At 41.8% G+C, this 21934-nt stretch overlaps 1 protein-coding gene across 2 annotated transcripts in view; it reads left to right on the top strand.

Annotated features, from left to right (window-relative positions):
- The window catches only part of LOC134586524 (cytochrome P450 2K1-like), a 106027-nt gene that overhangs the window by 64469 nt on the left and 19624 nt on the right, over positions 1–21934 (top strand). For both annotated transcript variants that reach the window (XM_063442082.1, XM_063442083.1), the window contains exons 3-5: positions 9332–9481; positions 14511–14671; positions 21719–21892. In XM_063442082.1, the coding sequence (XP_063298152.1) occupies positions 9332–9481; positions 14511–14671; positions 21719–21892 (485 nt within the window). The remainder of the gene's footprint in view (positions 1–9331; positions 9482–14510; positions 14672–21718; positions 21893–21934) is intronic.

Here is a 21934-nt window from a genome sequence, read left to right as displayed (position 1 = left end):
TTCCTGAGGACTCCAAGCACTCTGGCAGACACCACAATCACCGAATCCGTGAAACCTTTAAATTCTCCCAAGCATATGAATGCTGTAGACCATTGAATAGGAACCATACGAATAGGCTTGTACTCCTAGCAGTCAACTGGAACAGCATGCAATAAATCCTTCCCCCAATAATGAGACGACACATCACTTTGAGGGTAAAACAGGAACTCTGGACTGGCTCATCCAGCCTGGCTTTTATTTCCAACTCACACATACAGGCCACACCCAGGGGGAGGCATAAAAGAACCAATGACATAGATGTTACCTCCCACACATCCCCTCCCCTTAGTGTGACACATAATCCCATTATGCATACAGTGTAAAATATACTTTTACACAACTTTCATAACTTTAAAACCATACATCACATTCACATAAAAATACATATCCACAATCAATCCATTCAGGGGAACAACATATTAAAAAATGGCATGAATCCGACCAGGGATTCAAAAGTTACTAAAAGTATCTTTTGTTCCTTTCTGGCTGGCAGAAAAACATCCCCACAATGCACCCTGGTTTCCTCCCTTCTGCCCTGGAGTTAATTGGAGAAGTAATCCAATTACCCAGGACTAAAGGCAGACTCCATTAACCACATGGTTGCAAAACGACATAAAACACTTTAAAATACATAAAGTCACATTTACACATAACACACAGACATTTCACCTATCCCCAGATAGCTGGGATCTGCACGCACAAAACTACCGAATAGCGCGCAGATCCTACTCACACAGTACAATTGCCATGGAGCTAAAGTCTTTCATTATATGAATAGGCTCCATGGTATGGCTATCTGGGGTATCACATTCCCATAAAGTCTGGTCCATAGTCCAAAGGCAAGAGGCGGGCAATCAGCCCCCTCCAAGGACACGTGGCGAGGTCGGTTTCGCCACAACATTATATATATGATATATAGACATATATTATATAAGTATAATATATGTCTATATATCATATATATTCACACATATATAATAATTTTTATTTTTATTAACATGTATCTTTATTTATTTTTTCTGATTTTACACTAGCAGAGAGACTGCCTGTCAGCACAGACTGTCCCCCTGCAGGCAGACACATGGACACCTATTGTGGCCATGTGATCGCCCTGTTGAGCGATCACATGGCCCCAGGGGTCCTAATCCGCCATGGGGAGACTATCTGGGCTGCAGGCAGTCTCCCCACACTGGGAGCACCGCCGATCGCTGCCAGGGAAACGACGGCGATCGGGTAAGTACATTGCACCGTTAGGACGGTTCAGGTCCTCAGTCGCTAAGGGGTTAATTTAACTGTGAAGCACTTTGGGCAACAACATTGCAATTAAATGTGCTATATAAATAAATAATAACAGTTACTCCGCCCACTCCAGTTATAGACTACTGGTGGAGGCAAGAACACTTCCCCAGAAATTTTAGCTTTCTAGTTATGTCACATTATTACATAAATATATCTGTAGAATTATGATGTATATATATATATATATATATATATATATATATATTTGTGTTAAGGGCTCATGATAGTACAGAAGATACAAACACTGATAAGTGTAGGATGGTATTAAAAGAGCAAGTCGGTTGTGGTGTGCCGGAACCGACGATGAGGTAGGCCTGTAAATAAAGAGGGCCCACCAAGAAGAAATGTAAAGAGAAAAGGAGTTAATAATGAGGAGTGGGTGGGAGGGTGATGCAGCGCTGACCTCGAACGATATAGAGCCAGGTAAGGGGTGTCCCTTAAGTAGGGAAGAGGTGTGTCATACGCCCCTCCCACAATTACAGGCCAAAAGGCCTTAATACTTGTGTTAAGGGCTCATGATAGTACAGAAGATACAAACACTGATAAGTGTAGGATGGTATTAAAAGAGCAAGTCGGTTGTGGTGTGCCGGAACCGACGATGAGGTAGGCCTGTAAATAAAGAGGGCAAAAGTAGAAAATCAAATTTATTACATACCAGCAATATACATACTTTAACCAGACATGTCTTGAAAGGCATTTCTTACTTCTTGTACCGGGTTAGGTATGTGTCTAGAGTAAGCCGATGATTTCCAGCGCCCTAGTGACTTGATAACATGAACTGGAATGTTTGCACTGGATGCTGTGGAGGCCACTCCTATGCGGAAGGAGTGGCCCGAATAGTTAGCTGATTTGAGGCCCAGCTGTGTAAGTAAAGACCTAACGTGTGTCATAAAGGTGGTGGTAGTGAGTACCGAACCTTGTAGACTGAAAGTGGTTGAGATGGTGGTTCGTTGTTATGCTGGGTATATGAGTCCAGTAGTTTGACGGGGCTCCACCTGTTGTGAGTAGGATAGTACTTAACCTCTACTGAAAGTGCATGTTGACTGGTTTTGGAGTGAGGCAGAGTCAAGATATAATAGTCCATGTGTTTTGTTAAGTGTGAATGAAGCAGGATGTGAGTGGACTGTGTTGTGCTGATGGCAGTAAATTCTCTTGGTCTCAAGAAACCATAAACAAGGCTATGTATATGGCGGTTTTAACGATGAGGTTTGTGTTGTTGGCAAAGGGTTTACATCTAGTGAATTGTATAAGTCTTTAGAAATATGGAAATCTATGGGTAGCCTCTGGGCCGTACGTGGGGGTTCGGATCTCTGAATACCCCTAAGGATGTTCTTAATTGGTAGGAGGACACTTGATTTGTCTGGTTGTAAAGTTAGCATGTGATGTTGGATGCCTGTCAGATATGGTTTGATTGTGTTGTATGATAGTTTGAGTTGGAGGTGGCAAAAAGAAGCAAAACCCAACCAGGATGTCACGATGAAAGGTTGTAAGATGTTGTGTTCAGAAAGGAATCTTTAAATCAAATGAAAGCTCTATCGTAAGTTTCCCGGGTATTAGTAGACAGTGCTAATTGGGACAATGTTCTGCTATGTTGCATAATAGCATCTAGTCCATTACTAGATGGTGGAATAGTGGGGTGTTCGTGGCTGTGAGTGCGGCTGACGGGAGTATTTGACGAAAAGCCTGGAAATTAAAGCGAGACAAATTGTCAGCAGCAGTGTTACATACACCTGGAACATGAATACAAAACAAGAGAAAATTATGACATGCAGCCAGCCAAGTGAGTTTCCTCAAGAATCTCATAATAGTCAGTGATTTGGATCGGCCTTGTTTATAATGTGACAAGTTACTTGGTTGTCTGAGTAGCAACGTACAGACGAACCTGCCCATAAATGCACCCATGCCACGGCAACCGTCACGATGGGATATATCTCAAACAGAGCTGAGGTAGTGGAAAAACCCTCCAGGTCCTGAACTTCTGAAGGCCAGCTGCCCCAAAGCCATTCGTTCCTGAAAAATTGCTGCAAAACCTGTGGTAGACGCCGCGTCTGACCAAATGGTAGGTGAGGAGTCAGACAATTTTGGAAGGAACATGCTTTTACCATTCAAGGTGGTTAAAAAAATTCTCCACATAATTACACCTGCCGTGGCTTGGGTATCCAGGGGTGACCTGTGTCCATCATGTCTAAAAGTGGGAAACATGTAAAGGAGTTGTGAGATGAAAGCCCGGCCTTGAGGTATGATGCGAATGGCAAAATTCAGTGACCCAAGCAGAGACTGTAATTCTTGCGGTTGCAAGTACCGAGTTGTATGTAGAGATTATGTTGATCAGAATGTTTTCGACCTTGGGCGTGGCAGGCTAGCTTGCATGGTGGCTGAGTCTAGTATGATACCCAGGAATGTGATGAAGGTATCTGGTCCTTCAGTCTTGGTGGAGGAGACTGGGACACCCACCTGTTCGAATAGACTGATGGTTTCTTTTAGGCTACTGGGAGGGGAAATATTCTTCTCGACCAGTAAGAAATCATCCAGATAATGTATAACTGTAGGGCATCTGGCTATATTTAATAAAACCAGCATAGGGTTTCGGCGAATACGTCGAAAATGGCCGGACTACTTTGGAACCTAAATGTTAAACGTGAGCAAAATAGTAGTTCCCTGCCCACTTGATACCATGCAGGTGACACAGTGTAGGGTGGATAGGCAGTAACTTGAAAGCATTGTGATATCAGTCTTACTGAGCCATGCTCCGGCCCCTGCCTGCATGATAGCCGGAATGGCGTGATCTATGGTGGAATATTGCAGTGAAAATTCCTCAGAGGGTATGAGGGAGTTCAAACTAGGAGTGGCAGAGGTGTGAGGTGTTGATAGATCAATGATAAGTCTCTGTTTGTGAGAAGATTTCCCTGTGACAATACCGATGGGGTTTGTCCGCTATGTGGTGAACGGAGGGGACTGGAAGGGCCCCCATAGGAAGTCCTCTGCCACTTCCTGGCTATGAGTGTCTCCACCGCTGTAGGGTTTGTTGTGCGGATTGTAAATTAGGACATTCCAGGATTCCGGAAGGCATGTGTATGAGGCCTGTGTGAATCCTTCTGATAGACCCAAGATAATGAATTCCACCAAATGTCTAGATGGATGATGTGGCAGTAATGTCGTAAGTACAGAAATGTTTATTGATGTTAAGTATAGTTTTGGGATACATTTTATTTGGACACAGATTTAGCATGTGCCCTGAAACAGATGGCTGGAGAAAGTGATTGCAACTCAACCAGTGCTGGAGGGGTCGCAGCTGCCGACCCAGCCATGGTAAGGGGTGTAGTGACCGATTCCCCAGGGGTGATACTGGCAGGCTAACTAGGCCTGAAAGGCGAAAAATTAATCTTGTTTTGTGACAGGTGAGGCCCTGCTAGTTGCCAAGTGGCTATGAGAGGCTCTGTCTATGAGTTGGCGCGAGGGGTTATTGAGGCCACCCGTCGTAGTGGCAGGAATCGTAGGCCTCTCGGTGATAGTAAAAGAAAACAGGGGGAGGGAGTGACAGGTGAGGCCCTCTCTATAATATTGCGAGGCGGATAACTCACGTGTGGCCCGATGGCGTTTGCCTCCGAAACGTTGAGGCGGGGTGTTGGCCTCGCGGACCACTAAACGATAGGCAGAAATGCCAAGAAGGGAGGTACCTATTTGGGCCTATACCCCTAACTTGCCAGTACTCTATGGCCTAGAAGAATGAAACGTATGTGAACTACAACGTGAGCAGGCTTACGTACCTGGTAGTATGTATGAAGTTTTGAGATTCGACAGGTATGAAAACCTGGATAAACCTAAAAAGGGATAGAGTGAGAATGGATCCTGTGAGACCTGTGTAATCTGTATAGGCTGGGATTAGGGCTTCTAGCAGTATGTGTGGGAGGTGTAAAATCTATGAGTATGATAGTGACATGACTGCCCATGCTTGGTGACAAGCGTTACGCTGAGTCCGATACCTGGCAGCAGGGGATTGGCCGTGTAATGTGTATATATGGAAGGTGATCAGATGATATGCATGTCACTAAACTGATCTGGGAATGCAAGGGACTTTTTAATGTGAAGTGACAATATGCAGAATCATAAATGTTGCTGTAAAGTGACGTATGAATGTATGAACCAGAACGTGTGATTCAAAAACCGAAAGTCTTGTGAGACGTATATGCCGTGTTCTTGAATACTCGTGTTACGTCGTCTGAGTGTGTCAAGAAAAGGCCTGAGTTTGTAAATGCCATGTGAAATTATGTGAAATGACAATCTATGCAGAAAATGTTGTAACGTGACGTATGAGTGGTTGAACCAATGCGTGTGATTCAACCCGAAACCCTCTGTGGAAGGTAGGACCGTGTTCTTATATACTCGTGGTATATCGTATGAGCATGATAAGAAATGTCCTGAATAGTTAGTGCCATGTAATCGTAATGTACATGGTTGTAATAACATCATATCTCCATTATACTCTTTGAAAATAGGACCGTGTCCTTGAACTCGTGGTATGTCGTACGAGCATGACAGAAAAAGGAGCCGTAATGTAGGCTAACCATAACAGTAATATACATGTAATATCTGCATTGTAAAATAAAATAACTATTATTATTAAAACCATATATATATATAATAAGCAAACTGAAACAAAATAGACAAAATAAGATCGTGTAAAATAAGTATTTGAAAGTTTAACCGATTACTGTGCAGGAAACGTATGATTGGTTGGATCAGTACGTGTGATTCAACCCGAGTATGCATGAAAAGGAATTAAATCCTTGTGTCATGGTTAACAACAAAGAAATGAGGCCTGTAACGTAGGCTGATTTAATTGTAATGAAATGGATAATTATATTAAAAAAAAAAAAAAAAAAACTCCAGTAAGCGTGGGAGTCCAATGTCTATACAGAAATGTTAGCTGGTTTCATACCCTTGATGTAATAAGTGATACCTTAAAAATAGCATGAAAATGGTCTGTCTATTTAACCAAGCAACTTTTTAACCAAATGTAAATACATGAAATGGTGAAATGTAACTCAAGAAAAGATCTATGTGAATACATAGCAGAATAACCGAATCTTAGTATGAAGGGAAACAGAAGTTAGCATGAATAGCTTAACCGTGTGCATTTTAATGCGAACAGCAATCGTGCATAGAATATACTATGAATAAGTGCCGACCAGAAAACACAAACCGAAATGACAATCGTTTAAATGAAGCAAGGTTGGTTTTTACATGAAATGCAATAATGTCTGAGAAGCCTGTAGTACACTGAATGACCGGTAGGGGTCAGTGTGTAGGCGAAAATGCAGTGATTCGATGGTTTGTACATGAAATGCAATAATGTCTGAGAAGCCTGTAGTACACCGAATGACCGGTAGGGGTCAGTGTGTAGGCGAAAATGCAGTGGTTCGTTGGTTTGTACATGAAATGCGATAATGTCTAAGAAGCCTGTAGTACACCCAAAGACCGGTAGGGGGTTTAAACGAATGATATGCATGAACATGCAATGGTTTTAGAACAGACTTAGACAAAATGCAGCCGTAAAGTGAGGACCTGACCCGTGCATGGTGCCGTGGGACTGATGCCTGGCATAACGGGTAGGTTGACTTACAGTTTGTGAGTCACTTGGACACCATCCACGGCGATGGATTGAAGAAAGAAGGTGGTAGGCCGGAAAAGCCTGTGGCTGGATTCCTGACACAGCTCTGCTTAAAAAACCTCATGGAGTAATCAGGTAAAATGGCGTCTGGATGACCCGGAAGTGGAAATGATGCAGCGCTGACCTCGAACGATATAGAGCCAGGTAAGGGGTGTCCCTTAAGTAGGGAAGAGGTGTGTCATACGCCCCTCCCACAATTACAGGCCAAAAGGCCTTAATACATATATTCCCCCAGAAATTATAGCTTTCTAGTTATGTCACATTATTACATAAATATATTTTTATTTATATATATATATATATATATAAAAATATTCAAAATCTGGCACTCTACCTTAAAGTTGATTCACTTGCAAAAAAGCCTCGGTGCTGCAGAGCGTAGGTATATATACAGGACATAGGAAGAGCACTCCAGAGGTCTTATTCAAAGGTGTTTATTCAATGAAAAATCATTCATTTTTTCATTGAATAAACACCTTTGAATAAGACCTCTGGAGTGCTCTTCCTATGTCCTGTATATATATATATATATATATATATATATATATATATATATATATATATATATATATATATATAGGTATATAGCGATATATACATATATACTTATGTATATTGATATATATATATATATATATATATATATATTATTTTGTTCTACGTGTATTTTGATGTCAATATATATATACATATATATATATATATATATATATATATATATATTCATTTTAAAATACAGTTAGAACAATATTAAAACATATATTTTTATTTTTTTTATTTTATTTTTTTATAATTTTTTTACGTATTTGCATATTTTGTTTTTATATTATATATAAATATATATTATATATATATATATTTTAATCAATATATATATATATTTTTTTTTTTTAATCAATATCATTCTACGTGTATTTTGATATTTATATATATATATATATATATATATATATATATATATATATATATATATATATATATATATATAAATATATATATATATAACTATATATATATATCAATATTAAAATACACTTAGACAGTGTATGTGTATTTATATGTGTGTATGTATGTATGTGTATATATATACTTAGATCATATATATAATAAATATATATATGATCTAAGTATATATAATTTAATTTTACACTGTTTTAAACTTTATTTTTCTTTTTTTTTAGGCAGCAGGGGGAGTAACTGTCCTTACAGGCACTCCTCCTGCTGGCACTGCCTTGGACGCCTAGCACGCCCGCCGTCCTTAAGGGGTTAATCAATGAAAAAACAAAACAAACAAAAAACCTAAGAAATAGTAGATGCAGTTTAGGAACTTTTATTTAAAGGGACCCTCCAGTGCCAGGAAAACATATTAATTTTCCTGGCACTGCAGGACCCTACAGTGCCCCTCTCCCTCCCACACCCCATCCCAAGTTGCTGTATGTGTTAAAACCCCTTTCATGACTTTCATGATAGACAGCCCCTTTCATGATAGACAGCCACTAGAGGGGGACTTAACTTATAAAACTGCAATAATTACACTTGCAGGGTTAAGGGTGGTGGGAGTTTGGTCTGGATGCCTGGAGTGTCCCTTTAACTATTTAAAGTTAATTCTTATTAGCACTTCAAATGTAGATTTAGAATGCAACATATAGACTTAAAGAGTGAGTGAAACACACCGAGACCCTTGAGATCATAATTAGTCTGTTGTGCTGCCATCTTCATCCCTTTAGTGGGTAATAAGCTGTTTAAAACCTGAGCCAGGTATTCTCAATTTGGCTCTATATAAGGTGAGCACTATACCTTCTGATATCTATTTATATCCATACTTTGGTCTAATATACTACACTAGATAGATATCTCCCCTTTGTTTCTTTCTGAGTATTGAAGGAAGAAAACAACAAGAGGGAAGGTGTCTCCCTGTGTACTCCATGGCGTTTGAGATTTGAACCAGTCCTACACTTGGCTCTACACTTGTGAGTTGCATTTTTTATACCTAAGGACCTGCACATCAGCCCTAGCATACTTCACTATTATACTTTTATCTTTTTGATTTATGTACTCAACTTCTCCTTGGGACATTTGATACCCCTGTTTTTAGGGGTAAGTATGCTTTAGCGCTCCACTCACTGAGTTTTTTGGGAGAGGACTGATTTTTATCACCCCCTACCTAACTCTCCAACCTACACTCTAAATGTTATATGTATGTATGATGGTTAGTAATGGTCCTTTGTTTACTATTATCTAATAACAGCATCTATCGTTTAACACTACAGACTATTACTTCATTGCTACTTTGATCTGATATTTACCATTTACCACTTTCAGGAATTGTTTGGTCAAATGGGGAAAACTGGAAAGTGATGAGAAGATTCACCATCTCAACACTCCGTGATTTCGGAATGGGAAAGTCCAGCATAGAGGAGAAAATTACTGAAGAATGTAGTCACTTGATTCAGCATTTTGAATCATTTAAAGGTTTGTAAACATAAACATTTTAAAGTTTTAAAATATAAATATGTTTGCTATAATGATTTGAGATTTAGTTTTATCTTTGTTTATGTATATACTAATATTTGTATTTATTTTTGTAGCAGAGAATTTTGGAATGACAAGATTTCGGGAGAACCTCTTTTTCTCAAGTATATTATATGAAATTAGTATAGTTTGAAGAATATATATGGAGAATTATATATATATATATATATATCATATGAAATTAGTATTGTATAATATCTTTTTTATTGGACGAACAGAATCTAAATTTTTGAATGACAAACCTTTGGGGGAACCCCCCTTTCTCAAGTCTAAAATATCATATGAAATTAGTATAGTTTGAAGTATATATATATATGAATATACATATATATATATATATATATATATATATATATATATATATATATATATATATATACATATATAAAAACAAAATCCAGCGCACTCGCTTATTCACTAAACAATGAGAAATGCATCAAACTTGAGAAAAATAGGTTTTCCGAAATCTTGTCATTCCAAAATTCTCTGCTACAGAAATATTTTAGATCAAAGGGAGGATCTCCCAAATCTTGTATTTCCAAAAATCTGTACTCCAACTTTATATAAAACAAACACTGACACTCTACTTTCAAATCCAAATACCTTGGTGTCTACAATGCTGTATTTAGCAATCAATTTGAAAAACTGGAGCACTCACTTTTTATGCAAACAAAATCTCCTTTAATTAAAGGGACACTATAGTCACCTGAACAACTTTAGCTTAATGAAGCAGTTTTGGTGTATAGAACATGCCCCTGCAGCCCCACTGCTCAATCCTCTTCCATTTAGGAGTTGAATCCCTTTGTTTATGAACCCTAGTCACACCTCCCTGCAGGCCCGTCGCTACCCGACAGGCAAAACAAGCAACTGCTTGGGGCCCCGAGCAGGAAATTTGAGTGGGTGGAGGGGGAGAGGGAGGGAGGAAATTTGAGGCAGTGGGGGGGGAGAGGGAGGGAATTTGAGGGAGTGGGGGGGGAGAGGGAGGGAGGAAATTTGAGGGAGTGGGGGGGAGAGGGAGGGAGGAAATTTGAGGGAGTGGGGGGAGAGGGAGGGAGGAAATTTGAGGGAGTGGGGGGGAGAGGGAGGGAGGAAATTTGAGGGAGTGGGGGGAGAGGGAGGGATGAAATTTGGGGGGGGGAGAGGAAGGGAGGAAATTCGAAGGGGGGGAGAGGAAGGAAATTTGAGGGAGGGGAGGGAGAGGTAGGAATTTGAGGGGGGAGAGGAAGGGAGGACATTTGAGGGAGGGGGGAGAGGAAGGGAGGACATTTGAGGGAGAGGGAGGGGGGAGAGGAAGGGAGAAAATTTGAGGGAGGGGGAGAGGAAGGAAATTTGAGGGAGGGGGAGAGGAAGGAAATTTGAGGGGGGAGGGAGGAAGGAAACTTGAGGGGGGGAGGGAGGAAGGAAATTGGAGGGGGAGAGGAAGGAAATTGGAGGTGGTAGGAAGGAAATTGGAGGGGGGAGGAAGGAAATTGGAGGTGGGGAGAAGGAAGGAAATGAGAGGGGGGGAGAAGAAGGAAATTGGAGGGAGGGGAGAAGGCAATGAGAGGGAGGGGGAGAAGAAGGAAATTGGAGAGGGGGGAGAAGAAGGAAATTGACGGGGGTAGGGGGAGATATTGACATCCATCACACACACACACAATGCACCCCTTGCACACAGAAAAACACACAATGCATTACACACAGACACACATACACAAGCAATGCATCCCTTACACACAGCAACACACAATGCATCCCTTCCACACACTCAGTGCATCCCTTACAGCAGTGTTTCCCAACCCAGTCCTCAAGGCACACCTACCAGTCCAGGATTTAGGGGTGACCCAGTTGTGTCTAAGGTGTTTTTTCTTTTTTTTCTAAAAACATCTTAGACAAAACTGGGTAATCCTTAAATCCTGGACTGGTAGGTGTGCCTTGAGGACTGGGTTGTGAAACACTGCCTTACAGACACACACACTGCATCCCATACATACACAAACTCACCTTGCAGCCCTTACACATACAAACACAGATTCACACAATGCATTCCTTACACACATCAGGACATCCCCCCCCCCACACACACACACACCCCTGTGAACAAACTCATTGGTGGAACATGAAGGTGGACCCTGGGACCCAGACCTTGAGCTGTGTAAATGGCCCTCAAAAAATGGAGCTGCTTCCCGTTCTCCCAGAACATTGATTTTTGTGACCACAGTTACAAACCGCCTCGAGAGAGCCTGTTCTACACCAGACCAGTGGAGCCAGACGGCAGCTGAAGCCCATCATCATCCTCATCTGGTTGTAAGTAGGCAATCTAGTATATTCAAGGAGAGAAAAGATATGAAAACTGAATCTGGAGAACACTCATATATAATGGGTGTAGACCAAATTTGCCTTCAAATATATATACCTCAGAATAATAAAAGTCACATGTACAGGGGAGGGAGAGGGGAACAAAGTATAAGTATCTGAAATCTAATAGAGGGGATACCAAGACGGGGCAGGAGAGGAAAGGCAAACAATGTTCATATAAGTGCTATGGACCCCTAGGTCCGAGATATTAACACAAAAACTGTGTATATAGCACTATATACATGAGAGTCCTAGGGAGTAGAAGTTTTTCAGCCAATGGGAGCATTTCCTCCCCTTCAAAAACCGGCAACGAGCCCACTGACTTTTCAGCTCTTGACAAAGGCGTGTAGATACGCCGAAACGCGCGTTGAGCGTTCATTTTGAGCCGATGCTCACTCCTAGACTTTGTATTCTCAACTTGGAATGATTTGAGCCGACGCTAATTCCTAAGATTGAGTCGAATATTTTTATCTATACCACTAAGTTTCCTATTTGGATGGGTTAACACTTTGAATAGTTGGAATCTCCGTTATGTGGTTTACCTACTAAGGGGTGGGAGAGAATTTTGATATATTTTTGCATGTTGTATTGTCTGGGGAGCTAGGGACACCTTGAGGCTGCCTTGAAGTAGCAGTTAGCTCTGACACTCACAGATGTGAGCTAGACAGCTAGCCCAGGGCAAGTTTTGAGACGTTTGTGTGGTATGTGGTTAAGGTGTGGATACTAGCTGCGCTGTGTAGCAGCAAGTCTGTGTCTCCTTTTGTTGGAGCATTCCCCTCGCTCCTGTGTACCCCACTCTCTATAACACCTGCCCCTGGCAGCAACCACAGCCCTTCTACTCCCTAGGACTCTCATGTATATAGTGCTATATACACAGTTTTTGTGTTAATATCTCGGACCTAGGGGTCCATAGCACTTATATGAACATTGTTTGCCTTTCCTCTCCTGCCCCGTCTTGGTATCCCCTCTATTAGATTTCAGATACTTATACTTTGTTCCCCTCTCCCTCCCCTGTACATGTGACTTTTATTATTCTGAGGTATATATATTTGAAGGCAAATTTGGTCTACACCCATTATATATGAGTGTTCTCCAGATTCAGTTTTCATATCTTTTCTCTCCTTGACATTATCTGGGGTTAAGCCCCTTATATACCTCTAGTAACCCATTTGGAGTGTGTGGGAGTTGTCTAGTCCAACTACACTCACCCCTTCCTTCCAATCTAGTATATTATTCGTGGCACTAATCTCTAATTTACCTCACATTAAAGGGACACTATAGTCCCCAAAACCACTGTAGCTTAATGTAGTGGTTCTGGTGTCTATAGCCTGTCCCTGCTGGCCTTTTATTGGAAACACGGCGGCACTGCAGCACTGTGTTAGTTAACATGGCAGATCATATGGGTGGGGCACTGTGATGTCACATGGGGGGCGTCAAACTTTACTTTTGCCTAGGGCGGCAAAAATCCTTGCACTGGCCCTGATCCCTGTGGGTGGACTCGGGGGGGGGGGCTCCATGTCCGTTTTGCTTGGGGCCCCCAAATTCCTTCAAACGGCCCTGCCTCCCTGCATGTGACTTGCACAGCCTTCCATAAACACTTCCTGTAAAGAGAGCCCTATTTAGGCTTTCTTTATTGCAAGTTCTGTTTAATTAAGATTTTCTTATCCCCTGCTATGTTAATAGCTTGCTAGACCCTGCAAGAGCCTCCTGTATGTGATTAAAGTTCAATTTAGAGATTGAGATACAATTATTTAAGGTAAATTACATCTGTTTGAAAGTGAAACCAGTTTTTTTTTTTCCATGCAGGCTCTGTCAATCATAGCCAGGGGAGGTGTGGCTAGGGCTGCATAAACAGAAACAAAGTGATTTAACTTCTAAATGACAGTGAATTGAGCAGTGAAATTGCAGGGGAATGATCTTTAAACTAAAACTGCTTTATTTAGCTAAAGTAATTTAGGTGACTATAGTGTTCTTTTAAGAAAAAAAATCAAACCATGATTGTTACATTTGTGACATTGTCTTTGTATCAAAAATTTAAAAATCATTGTTTGATGTTTGTTGAATTAAATTAATTTTTGTTTGCATAAAAAGTCATAATAGTGTTCCAGTTCTTCAAACTGATATGTATATGGTATAGGGATAGGTTTCTCTATCTTGTCTTCCATCTACAGAATTTCCTCACTTTTTGCATTATCACCAATTTCTATGATTCTCCATACCTTACCCTGGACAGAACAATTTGACAGAGCTCTCCCTTGCCCCACCTCCTCGCTGCCTATTGTTTATTTTGGACCTACATCCTAAAGATCTCTGCATTTACTGATCTCTAAACTTTTGTATCCCCTTCCAGTTCTTCCCACTTTTAGAACTTAGGAAAGAATCATAAAAATCACATGGAATGGGCTTTAAATGCAGTGGTATTTCTTTTTTAAAATAATTTTACATAGCCTATTTGGAGTGTCCATTTATTTCGATTTTACAAAACCATAGGTTCACCCAGTTGTCATTTTCTGTTTTTTATGGAACAAATTAATGTATAATGTTTTCTTTCCTCTTTGTCTTACCTGTTTATCTGAGCTATCATTTTATTGCATGAATCCTTCATCTCGTGATGTTTGTTTGAAATTTACAGGTAAACCCTTTGATAACGCCATGATACTGAATGGCTCAGTTGCCAACATAATAGTGTCAGTATTACTTGGAAAACGCATGGATTATGAAGACAACACATTCTTAAGACTCTTAAAGTTGGTAAATGAGAATGTGCAGCTCTTAGGATCACCACAAGTTGCGGTAATAAAACACTTTATTAATCTGTTATTGACTTAAATCTAAAACAGGTCTTATTAGACCAGCAACTGGATTGAAATTTGATAGTTATTAGTCAATGTACATCTATGTCAAGTTAATAATTTCAAAACAAAAAATGCATCTGTGTAATTGCCGAGAACAGACTGCAACAGTGTAGTATAGATAACAAAGTTACTAATATAAATACAAATTGACATAATGTAGATAAAACAAATTGCAAATGTGTCCTTTGTAAGACTTCTTTATGGCTCAAGTATATCACTGATGTATTGTTTGCTATTTGTTATTATTACTAATATTATTACTATCATTATGTATCTATTGGATTCAAGTCAGGGCTATTACCTGGGCATTCTAGTAGTGTATTATGATTTTCCTGAAACCACATTTTTCATGCAGCAGCAACATGGCAATATTGTCCTTGAAAAAGACTATGTGCCAAAGGCTTCAATTTTGTCTCAAGAATATTACTGATGGGGGCGGAGCCTGCGCTCGAGCTGAATGGCTGTGTGAGGACAGAGCTCCCGAGCCGGCGGCTATCTAAAGCAAATCTTTAAACGGCAAATCAGCAGGATACCGCTCCAAAAAGGGGAAGAAGCACAATGTCACAACGGGGACTGAGAAAAACGGGAGACAACAAGGATAAACATGCGTTTTTCACCTCGAAAACGGTAACTCCCAAAAGTACCGCGAATCACTCTCAAGATGGCGACGGCGGCAGTGAAGACAAGGTGCCTTCTCAACCACAATCCCCACAGCACTCCCCACAACGCACCATGCAAATACAAGTGGATATATTCCAAAAAATGCTGGACGATATGGCTGTGAATATCCAGCTATCTGTCCAGACGGCAATCGCAGATCTAAAAAAAGATATTACAGACATAGGGAACCGCACAGCACATATGGAAAACAAGATGGCGGAATACGCCGAGGCCCATAACAGCCTGGCAGAAAAGCTGGAGGTATTGACAGCACAAATGGAGAAACAAGAATTGAAAAACATGGATCTTGAAGATAGGTCTCGGAGACAAAATGTGAGGGTAAGAGGCATATCAGAGGACGTCCAAAATTTGGACCTAATGGCATTTCTAACAGGTTTCTTCCAGACCCTGGCGCCTGACATTCCTACCGACATGCTGCTCATGGACAGGGCGCACCGAGTAGCAAAACCCCAACACTTGCCGACATCCACGCCGCGAGATGTGCTCCTCAAATTCCATTACTTTCATGTGAAAGAGACCATCATGCGTGCTGTTGGGCCTCAAAAAACCTTACCGGACCAATATAAGAAGATCCAGATCTTCACGGATCTCTCAGCAGAAACACTGAAACGCAGAAGAACCTTCAGAGACATCACCTCCGAACTAAGAAACAGGAAGATTCCATATAAATGGGGATTCCCGATCAAATTATTAATTCACAAAGACGGTAAAACACATGTCGCACCGGACGTTGACACCGGCACCCGCCTACTGCATTCCTGGGGTATCGACATACCGGCGGGTCCGACTAGACCCCTACAGAGACCACCATTAATCCCGGACTGGCAGACGGTGAGGCAGCATAAATGACACAGAAAGACCAAGTTCACCTGACGGAGGCACGAACAGGACCTTCCAGTGGCACTTGAGCCGAACTTCCCTCCCGAACGAAACAACACAACACACCTGATATGAACTCTCTAAACCTGGACTATATTGATAGATCCTACAGCTAAGGGGCACAGACTGTCCATATGATACGGACGAAAAACCGGGTGTGGGTAATGTACTGACGGTAATGTGTGTGGAGATTTGCCCTTTAGCCTTTAGAACGTCCCGCATCAGACGAACGAAATGCCCATTAGAAGAAAAAAGGGGCCTAACCTTACCTAACTTACCGAACCGGCCAGGGGGACTTAAATGTCCTATTCGCCCGGTTCGTATAAACTAGTCCTCTCCACCAGCTTCATAATGGCGGACGAGAAAATGACCCCCACCCACGCCCCAGCCAGGCCCACACCTACCAATACCAATACCAATACCAATAGCTTTAATAATATCACCAATCCAGGTCCAATTAAGAGTTACATGCAAGGGAGGTCTCCCAATATATGAGACGAAGCTTACGCTCCCCCAGGCTCCACTCCTAGGAGCAGGTCCAGTGGCACGTAATGTAATATATCAAAATAAAAAAAAACAAAAAGCAAAGGACTACGGATAGTTTAAGAGCCGTAGGCTCGGGATTGCACTCACCCGGGCAGTTTGCAGGCTAGACCAGGCATCCTCAACCCCCCGGACAGGGAGAGCTAGTGAGGGTAACTAGCAGGTTAACTGGTGCCCTTAGGGAAAGACAGGGCACAATGGATAAGATATATTTCTTGTTGTATTTTTGTTTGTATATATGTTCAATGTTTGTTTTACTCCTATGGTCCACCATCAGGTCTCCCACATACAGTCACACACGAAGCTCAGAAGGGCAAGGTAAAGGGATAATGCGATTCCTTCATCCGCAATACAGTAGTCATGGTAACAAATCCGCTCAACTGTCACAGAATATGCACGATCTCAACCAGGGTACGTTGCAACTACGCAGCACTACTACCAACATACACATTCAGTCTAAAATTATATTCACATAATGTGCAAGGACTAAACATACCGTACAAATGCCATGTCCTGACTAGAGAACTCAAAAAGACTCAAGCTGACATTGTATACCTGCAAGAAACCCACTTTAGGTCAGGTGACCACCCGCAGCTTAACCCAACCTCATATCCCCACCAAGCGCACGCCACCACTTCCAAAAAATCTACAGGGTTGTCTATACTCCTGGGAAAGGACCTAACAGTATCCTCCCATAACCAAATTCTTGACCCAGGAGGCAGGTACATCATATGGCAATGCACACTCAATGATCTCGAATACACATTGGTGAATGTCTACGCCCCGAATACCAACCAAAGGAACTTCCTACATAGCATCTTTACCAAAATAGAGAGCATAAGAAAAGGCACATTACTAATTAGCGGGGACATCAACCACGTACTAGATCCGGGGTTAGACTCCACCAGACCGGCAGCTTCACAACACTACAAACTCCTTAAAAACCAAAGCAAAGGCATTAGAAACTTGCTGTCTCTATTTGGTCTTCGCAACGTTTGGAGAGCACTCCACCCGACGGACAGAGCATATACACACCACTCTAAAGTACACAATTCATACTCCAGAATTGACAATTGCTTTATGCACGAATCAACCATGAACGGTATAATAGACTGTGACATCCTGACGGTTGACTGGTCGGACCACGCACCTGTAACACTAACACTAGCGAACTCTTACGAGTACAAACACAGGAGTCCATGGCGCCTGAACGAGAGCATACTCTCAGACACACAGTACTGCGCAACTTTGACAACAGAACTCCAACACTATTTCAACACGAACACCTCGACAAACATGAATGCACACATGGTGTGGCTTGCACATAAAGCGAATCAGGGGCTTGCTGATCAGCAGGGCCTCGTATCTTAAAAAGCAACAGGAAAAAGAAGTGACACAACTCCAGCGGCATCTAGCCAGCCTCCATGCAGAAAACCAGACACAAACCTCAGAGGCGCACAAAATACAAATCACTACACTCAATAAACTCAAGGAATAAACTCAAGGAGATTCGACTCCACAAATTTGGTCTAATGATGAACAAGGTGAAAGCCCGCACTTATGCCCAGGGGAATAGGGCCACCAAACTAGTAGCACATCACCTAAGGGAAAGGCAACAACAAACACGAATTGCACACATAGTAAACACGAAAGGACAAAAAGTACATTTGCCCCTAGAGATTTGTGGCGAATTCGCACAATACTATAGCAGACTTTACAACCTCTCGAAAGACCCAAACACACCTCAGCCCACCAATAGTGGCATACAGGCCTACCTGTCGGACATACCTCTACCGACAATATCCGATGCCTAAAAACAACTCCTAGACGCCAAGATCACAGAAAACGAAGTGGCAGAATGCATCAATGCCCTGCCAAAAGGGAAAGCACCAGGCCCGGACGGCTTCACCAACGACTATTACAAAGCATTCCTGCCCCAGTTGGCCCCACACCTATGCAGGGCATTTAACAGGGCACTTCATACCGGAAGCTTCCCCGTAGAGTATTTAGCGGCCAGAATAATCACCCTCCCGAAACCGGGCAAGCCACCAACACACTGCCAAAATTTCCGCCCTATATCTCTCCTAAACTCAGACGCCAAGATATAGGCGAAAATTGTGGCCAACCGACTCAAAGACATCCTCCCCACTATAATCTCGGATGACCAAGTAGGCTTTGTACATGGGAGACAGGGATCGGAAAACACACGTAAAGTAGTAGACGTTTTACAAGCGATTCACATAGATAAAACCCAAGGACTCATAATCTCCTTAGATGCAGAGAAAGCCTTCGATCGACTAAATTGGCTATTCTTGGAGGCTACCCTCACTAAATTTGGATTTCCCCCCACATTTCTCAAAGCTATCAAAGCTCTATACAGCTGCCCAAATGCAGCGGTATCAACGTCCGGGTTCCAATCGGAGCCATTTGACATCACTAATGGTACCAGACAAGGCTGCCCCTTATCGCCGCTCCTATATGTATTGGCCCTTGAACCACTTGCGGAATCAATCAGACGCAATCCAAACATACATGGTATAAACATAGGAGACAGAGAATACAAGATTAATCTTTTCGCGGACGATGTCCTACTAACACTATCTCAACCGTTGATATCACTCCCGAACCTCCAAAACGAACTCCAGCATTATAGTACACAATCATACTATAAACTCAATACCTCCAAGACTCAAGCAATGGGGATAGGAATAGCGAGGGACACACTAGACAGACTGAAATCAGCATTCCACTATGACTGGAGGGAAGACTACCTTATGTTCTTGGGTATCAGACTTACTAAATCGCGCAACTCGCTCTTCTCCATGAATTACCAAAAACTTTTCACGGAAATAGTGACCACACTGAAGAAGTGGGAGGGAAAGTACTTATCATGGTTGGGCAGGTGCGCAGCAGTCAAAATGATGATTCTGCCAAAAATACTTTATCTATTCAGATCGCTGCAAATTCAGGTCCCCGCTAGATACCTCAAAGCACTACAGACGACTTTACTCAAGTTTGGTTGGCTAAACAAAAAAACCAGGGTATCCTGGAAACTCCTATCTAGAAAAATAGAGGACGGAGGGTTGGGGTTCCCTGATGTGAAAGAATACCATAGAGCTACACACTTGGCTAATATCTTGGGATGCCACCAAATGACCCAACCCCCTCAGTGGCTATCTCTGGAATCCAGCAGACTAGAAGGGTCCCATTTAACATATTTCCTATGGGCACCCAAAAATAGGAGACCCCACACACCCAAGATGTTGCCGACAACCAGGCTAATGTTGTCCATATGGGACAAAAATAGGCACAGAGTATGCTCGCAACAAAAATGGTCCCCGGCAACCCCCCTGAAAACGCTGCACGCTGTGAACCCTACATTTAATTATAAACTATGGGCAGAACACAACATAACACATATCCACCAAGTGACCCGCAAGGGATCAGTTCAAAGCTTCCATAACCTACAAACACAATTCCTGATACCAAACAAGGCCCAATTCTCATATATGCAAATGTATCACACCCTGCGCCCAGAGGGCACAGGAACACAGCCAGGACGAGGGGAGACAAAATTGACCCACTTTGAATCTAAATGCCTAGACACTAGACAACAGGGTAAATCTCTGTCTATGTGCTATAACCTACTAATTAGGGAACCACAGCCACAGCTCTGGAAATTTCAAAGAGAGTGGAATAGGGATCTGGGGAGAGACCTTACACCTCAGGAATGGAGCTCAGCATTCACAGCCCATAAGGGAATGACCAGCTGTGCGTCACACATTTAAACAGCTAGAAAAGTATTGTACCGGTGGTACCTCACGCCAGATAGAATGGCACGAATGTATACTAACACAGATGGCCTATGCTGGAGATGTGGGGGACCTAATGGGGATATGCTACACATATGGTGGAATTGCCCGCAGATACAGCCGGTATGGGAATTGGTGGGAGACATTATAACTCAAAGCACGGGCTGGGAGGTGACGCCTTCTATAGAAACATGCCTTTTACACATCCTCCCAACTATCATCCTGAAACACATACGCAAAACGATATATCTCATACACATGGCAACAATGACAATCATAGCAAAATACTGGAGAACGTCAGCAGTTCCAACTAAACTAGAACTACAGAACCTCGTTTCCACAAACGTGGCCTATGAAAAATTCACAGGAACGCAGGGTCGAAGGAGTTGTATGAGTGCGGACTCATACACCCTTTGGCATACATACTTAGCTTAGCTTGCTTCCTTGAGCCTCTGGCAAAAATCTCTAATGAGACAGAAAGGGGTATTTTTTGCCAACGTCAAGGCAGGTGGGCTCATCCTCTCATGGCCATTGGAGGTAACTAAAAACCCTCCATTTGTTTAAAAATACATAGGGATCAAGGAAAGAGTGCAGGTAACTTGTTTTTCTTTGGCGTCCCAACGTTAGACTTAAGAAATCTATAACTAAATGCGCAATATCATGCTGTATCACACACCAGAACGCATTGTTAATCCTGAAACCCCTACCCCATCCCTTCTTTTTATTTCTGTATCCCATCCCATCCCCTTGAAAATTTTGTCAATAAAAATGTTGAATTTAAAAAAAAAAAAAGAAATCTATAACTGAGAAAAGTAGCTTGAGTTTGGACATGGCTATAATTTCAGGTCACTGAAATCCAGCCAATACCACGCCATCAGACCCAGGGAGCCACAGGAGCCCGCATCCTTGCCCTCAGATTTAGTCTGTCCTGCAGCCATAAATATGGTTTTATTTTAGCAATAATCATGGGAAATAGTCCTATGTGTCTTCAGTAACGATTTGTGTATTACCACATGTATCTCACTTATATGTTGTATGATATTTGTTATTTGTCTTTTATTTTTTAATAGCTTTATAACATATTTCCATTTATTCAATTTCTTCCTGGAGATTACAAAAAGCTTACAACAAATTTGAAAGAACTTTTTGCATTTATTAAAAGTACATTTGTGGAACATATGAAGAATTTAGACATACTTGATCCACGAAGTATAGTTGATGCGTTTCTAGTACGTCAAAAACAGGTAAGTGTTATATGAACCTTTGGAGAGCTAACCCTCTGAGCA

Source organism: Pelobates fuscus, chromosome 2 (genome assembly GCF_036172605.1).
Source record: "Pelobates fuscus isolate aPelFus1 chromosome 2, aPelFus1.pri, whole genome shotgun sequence".
NCBI classification, from domain to species: domain Eukaryota; kingdom Metazoa; phylum Chordata; class Amphibia; order Anura; family Pelobatidae; genus Pelobates; species Pelobates fuscus.
This window is presented reverse-complemented; position numbering and strand designations above follow the sequence as displayed.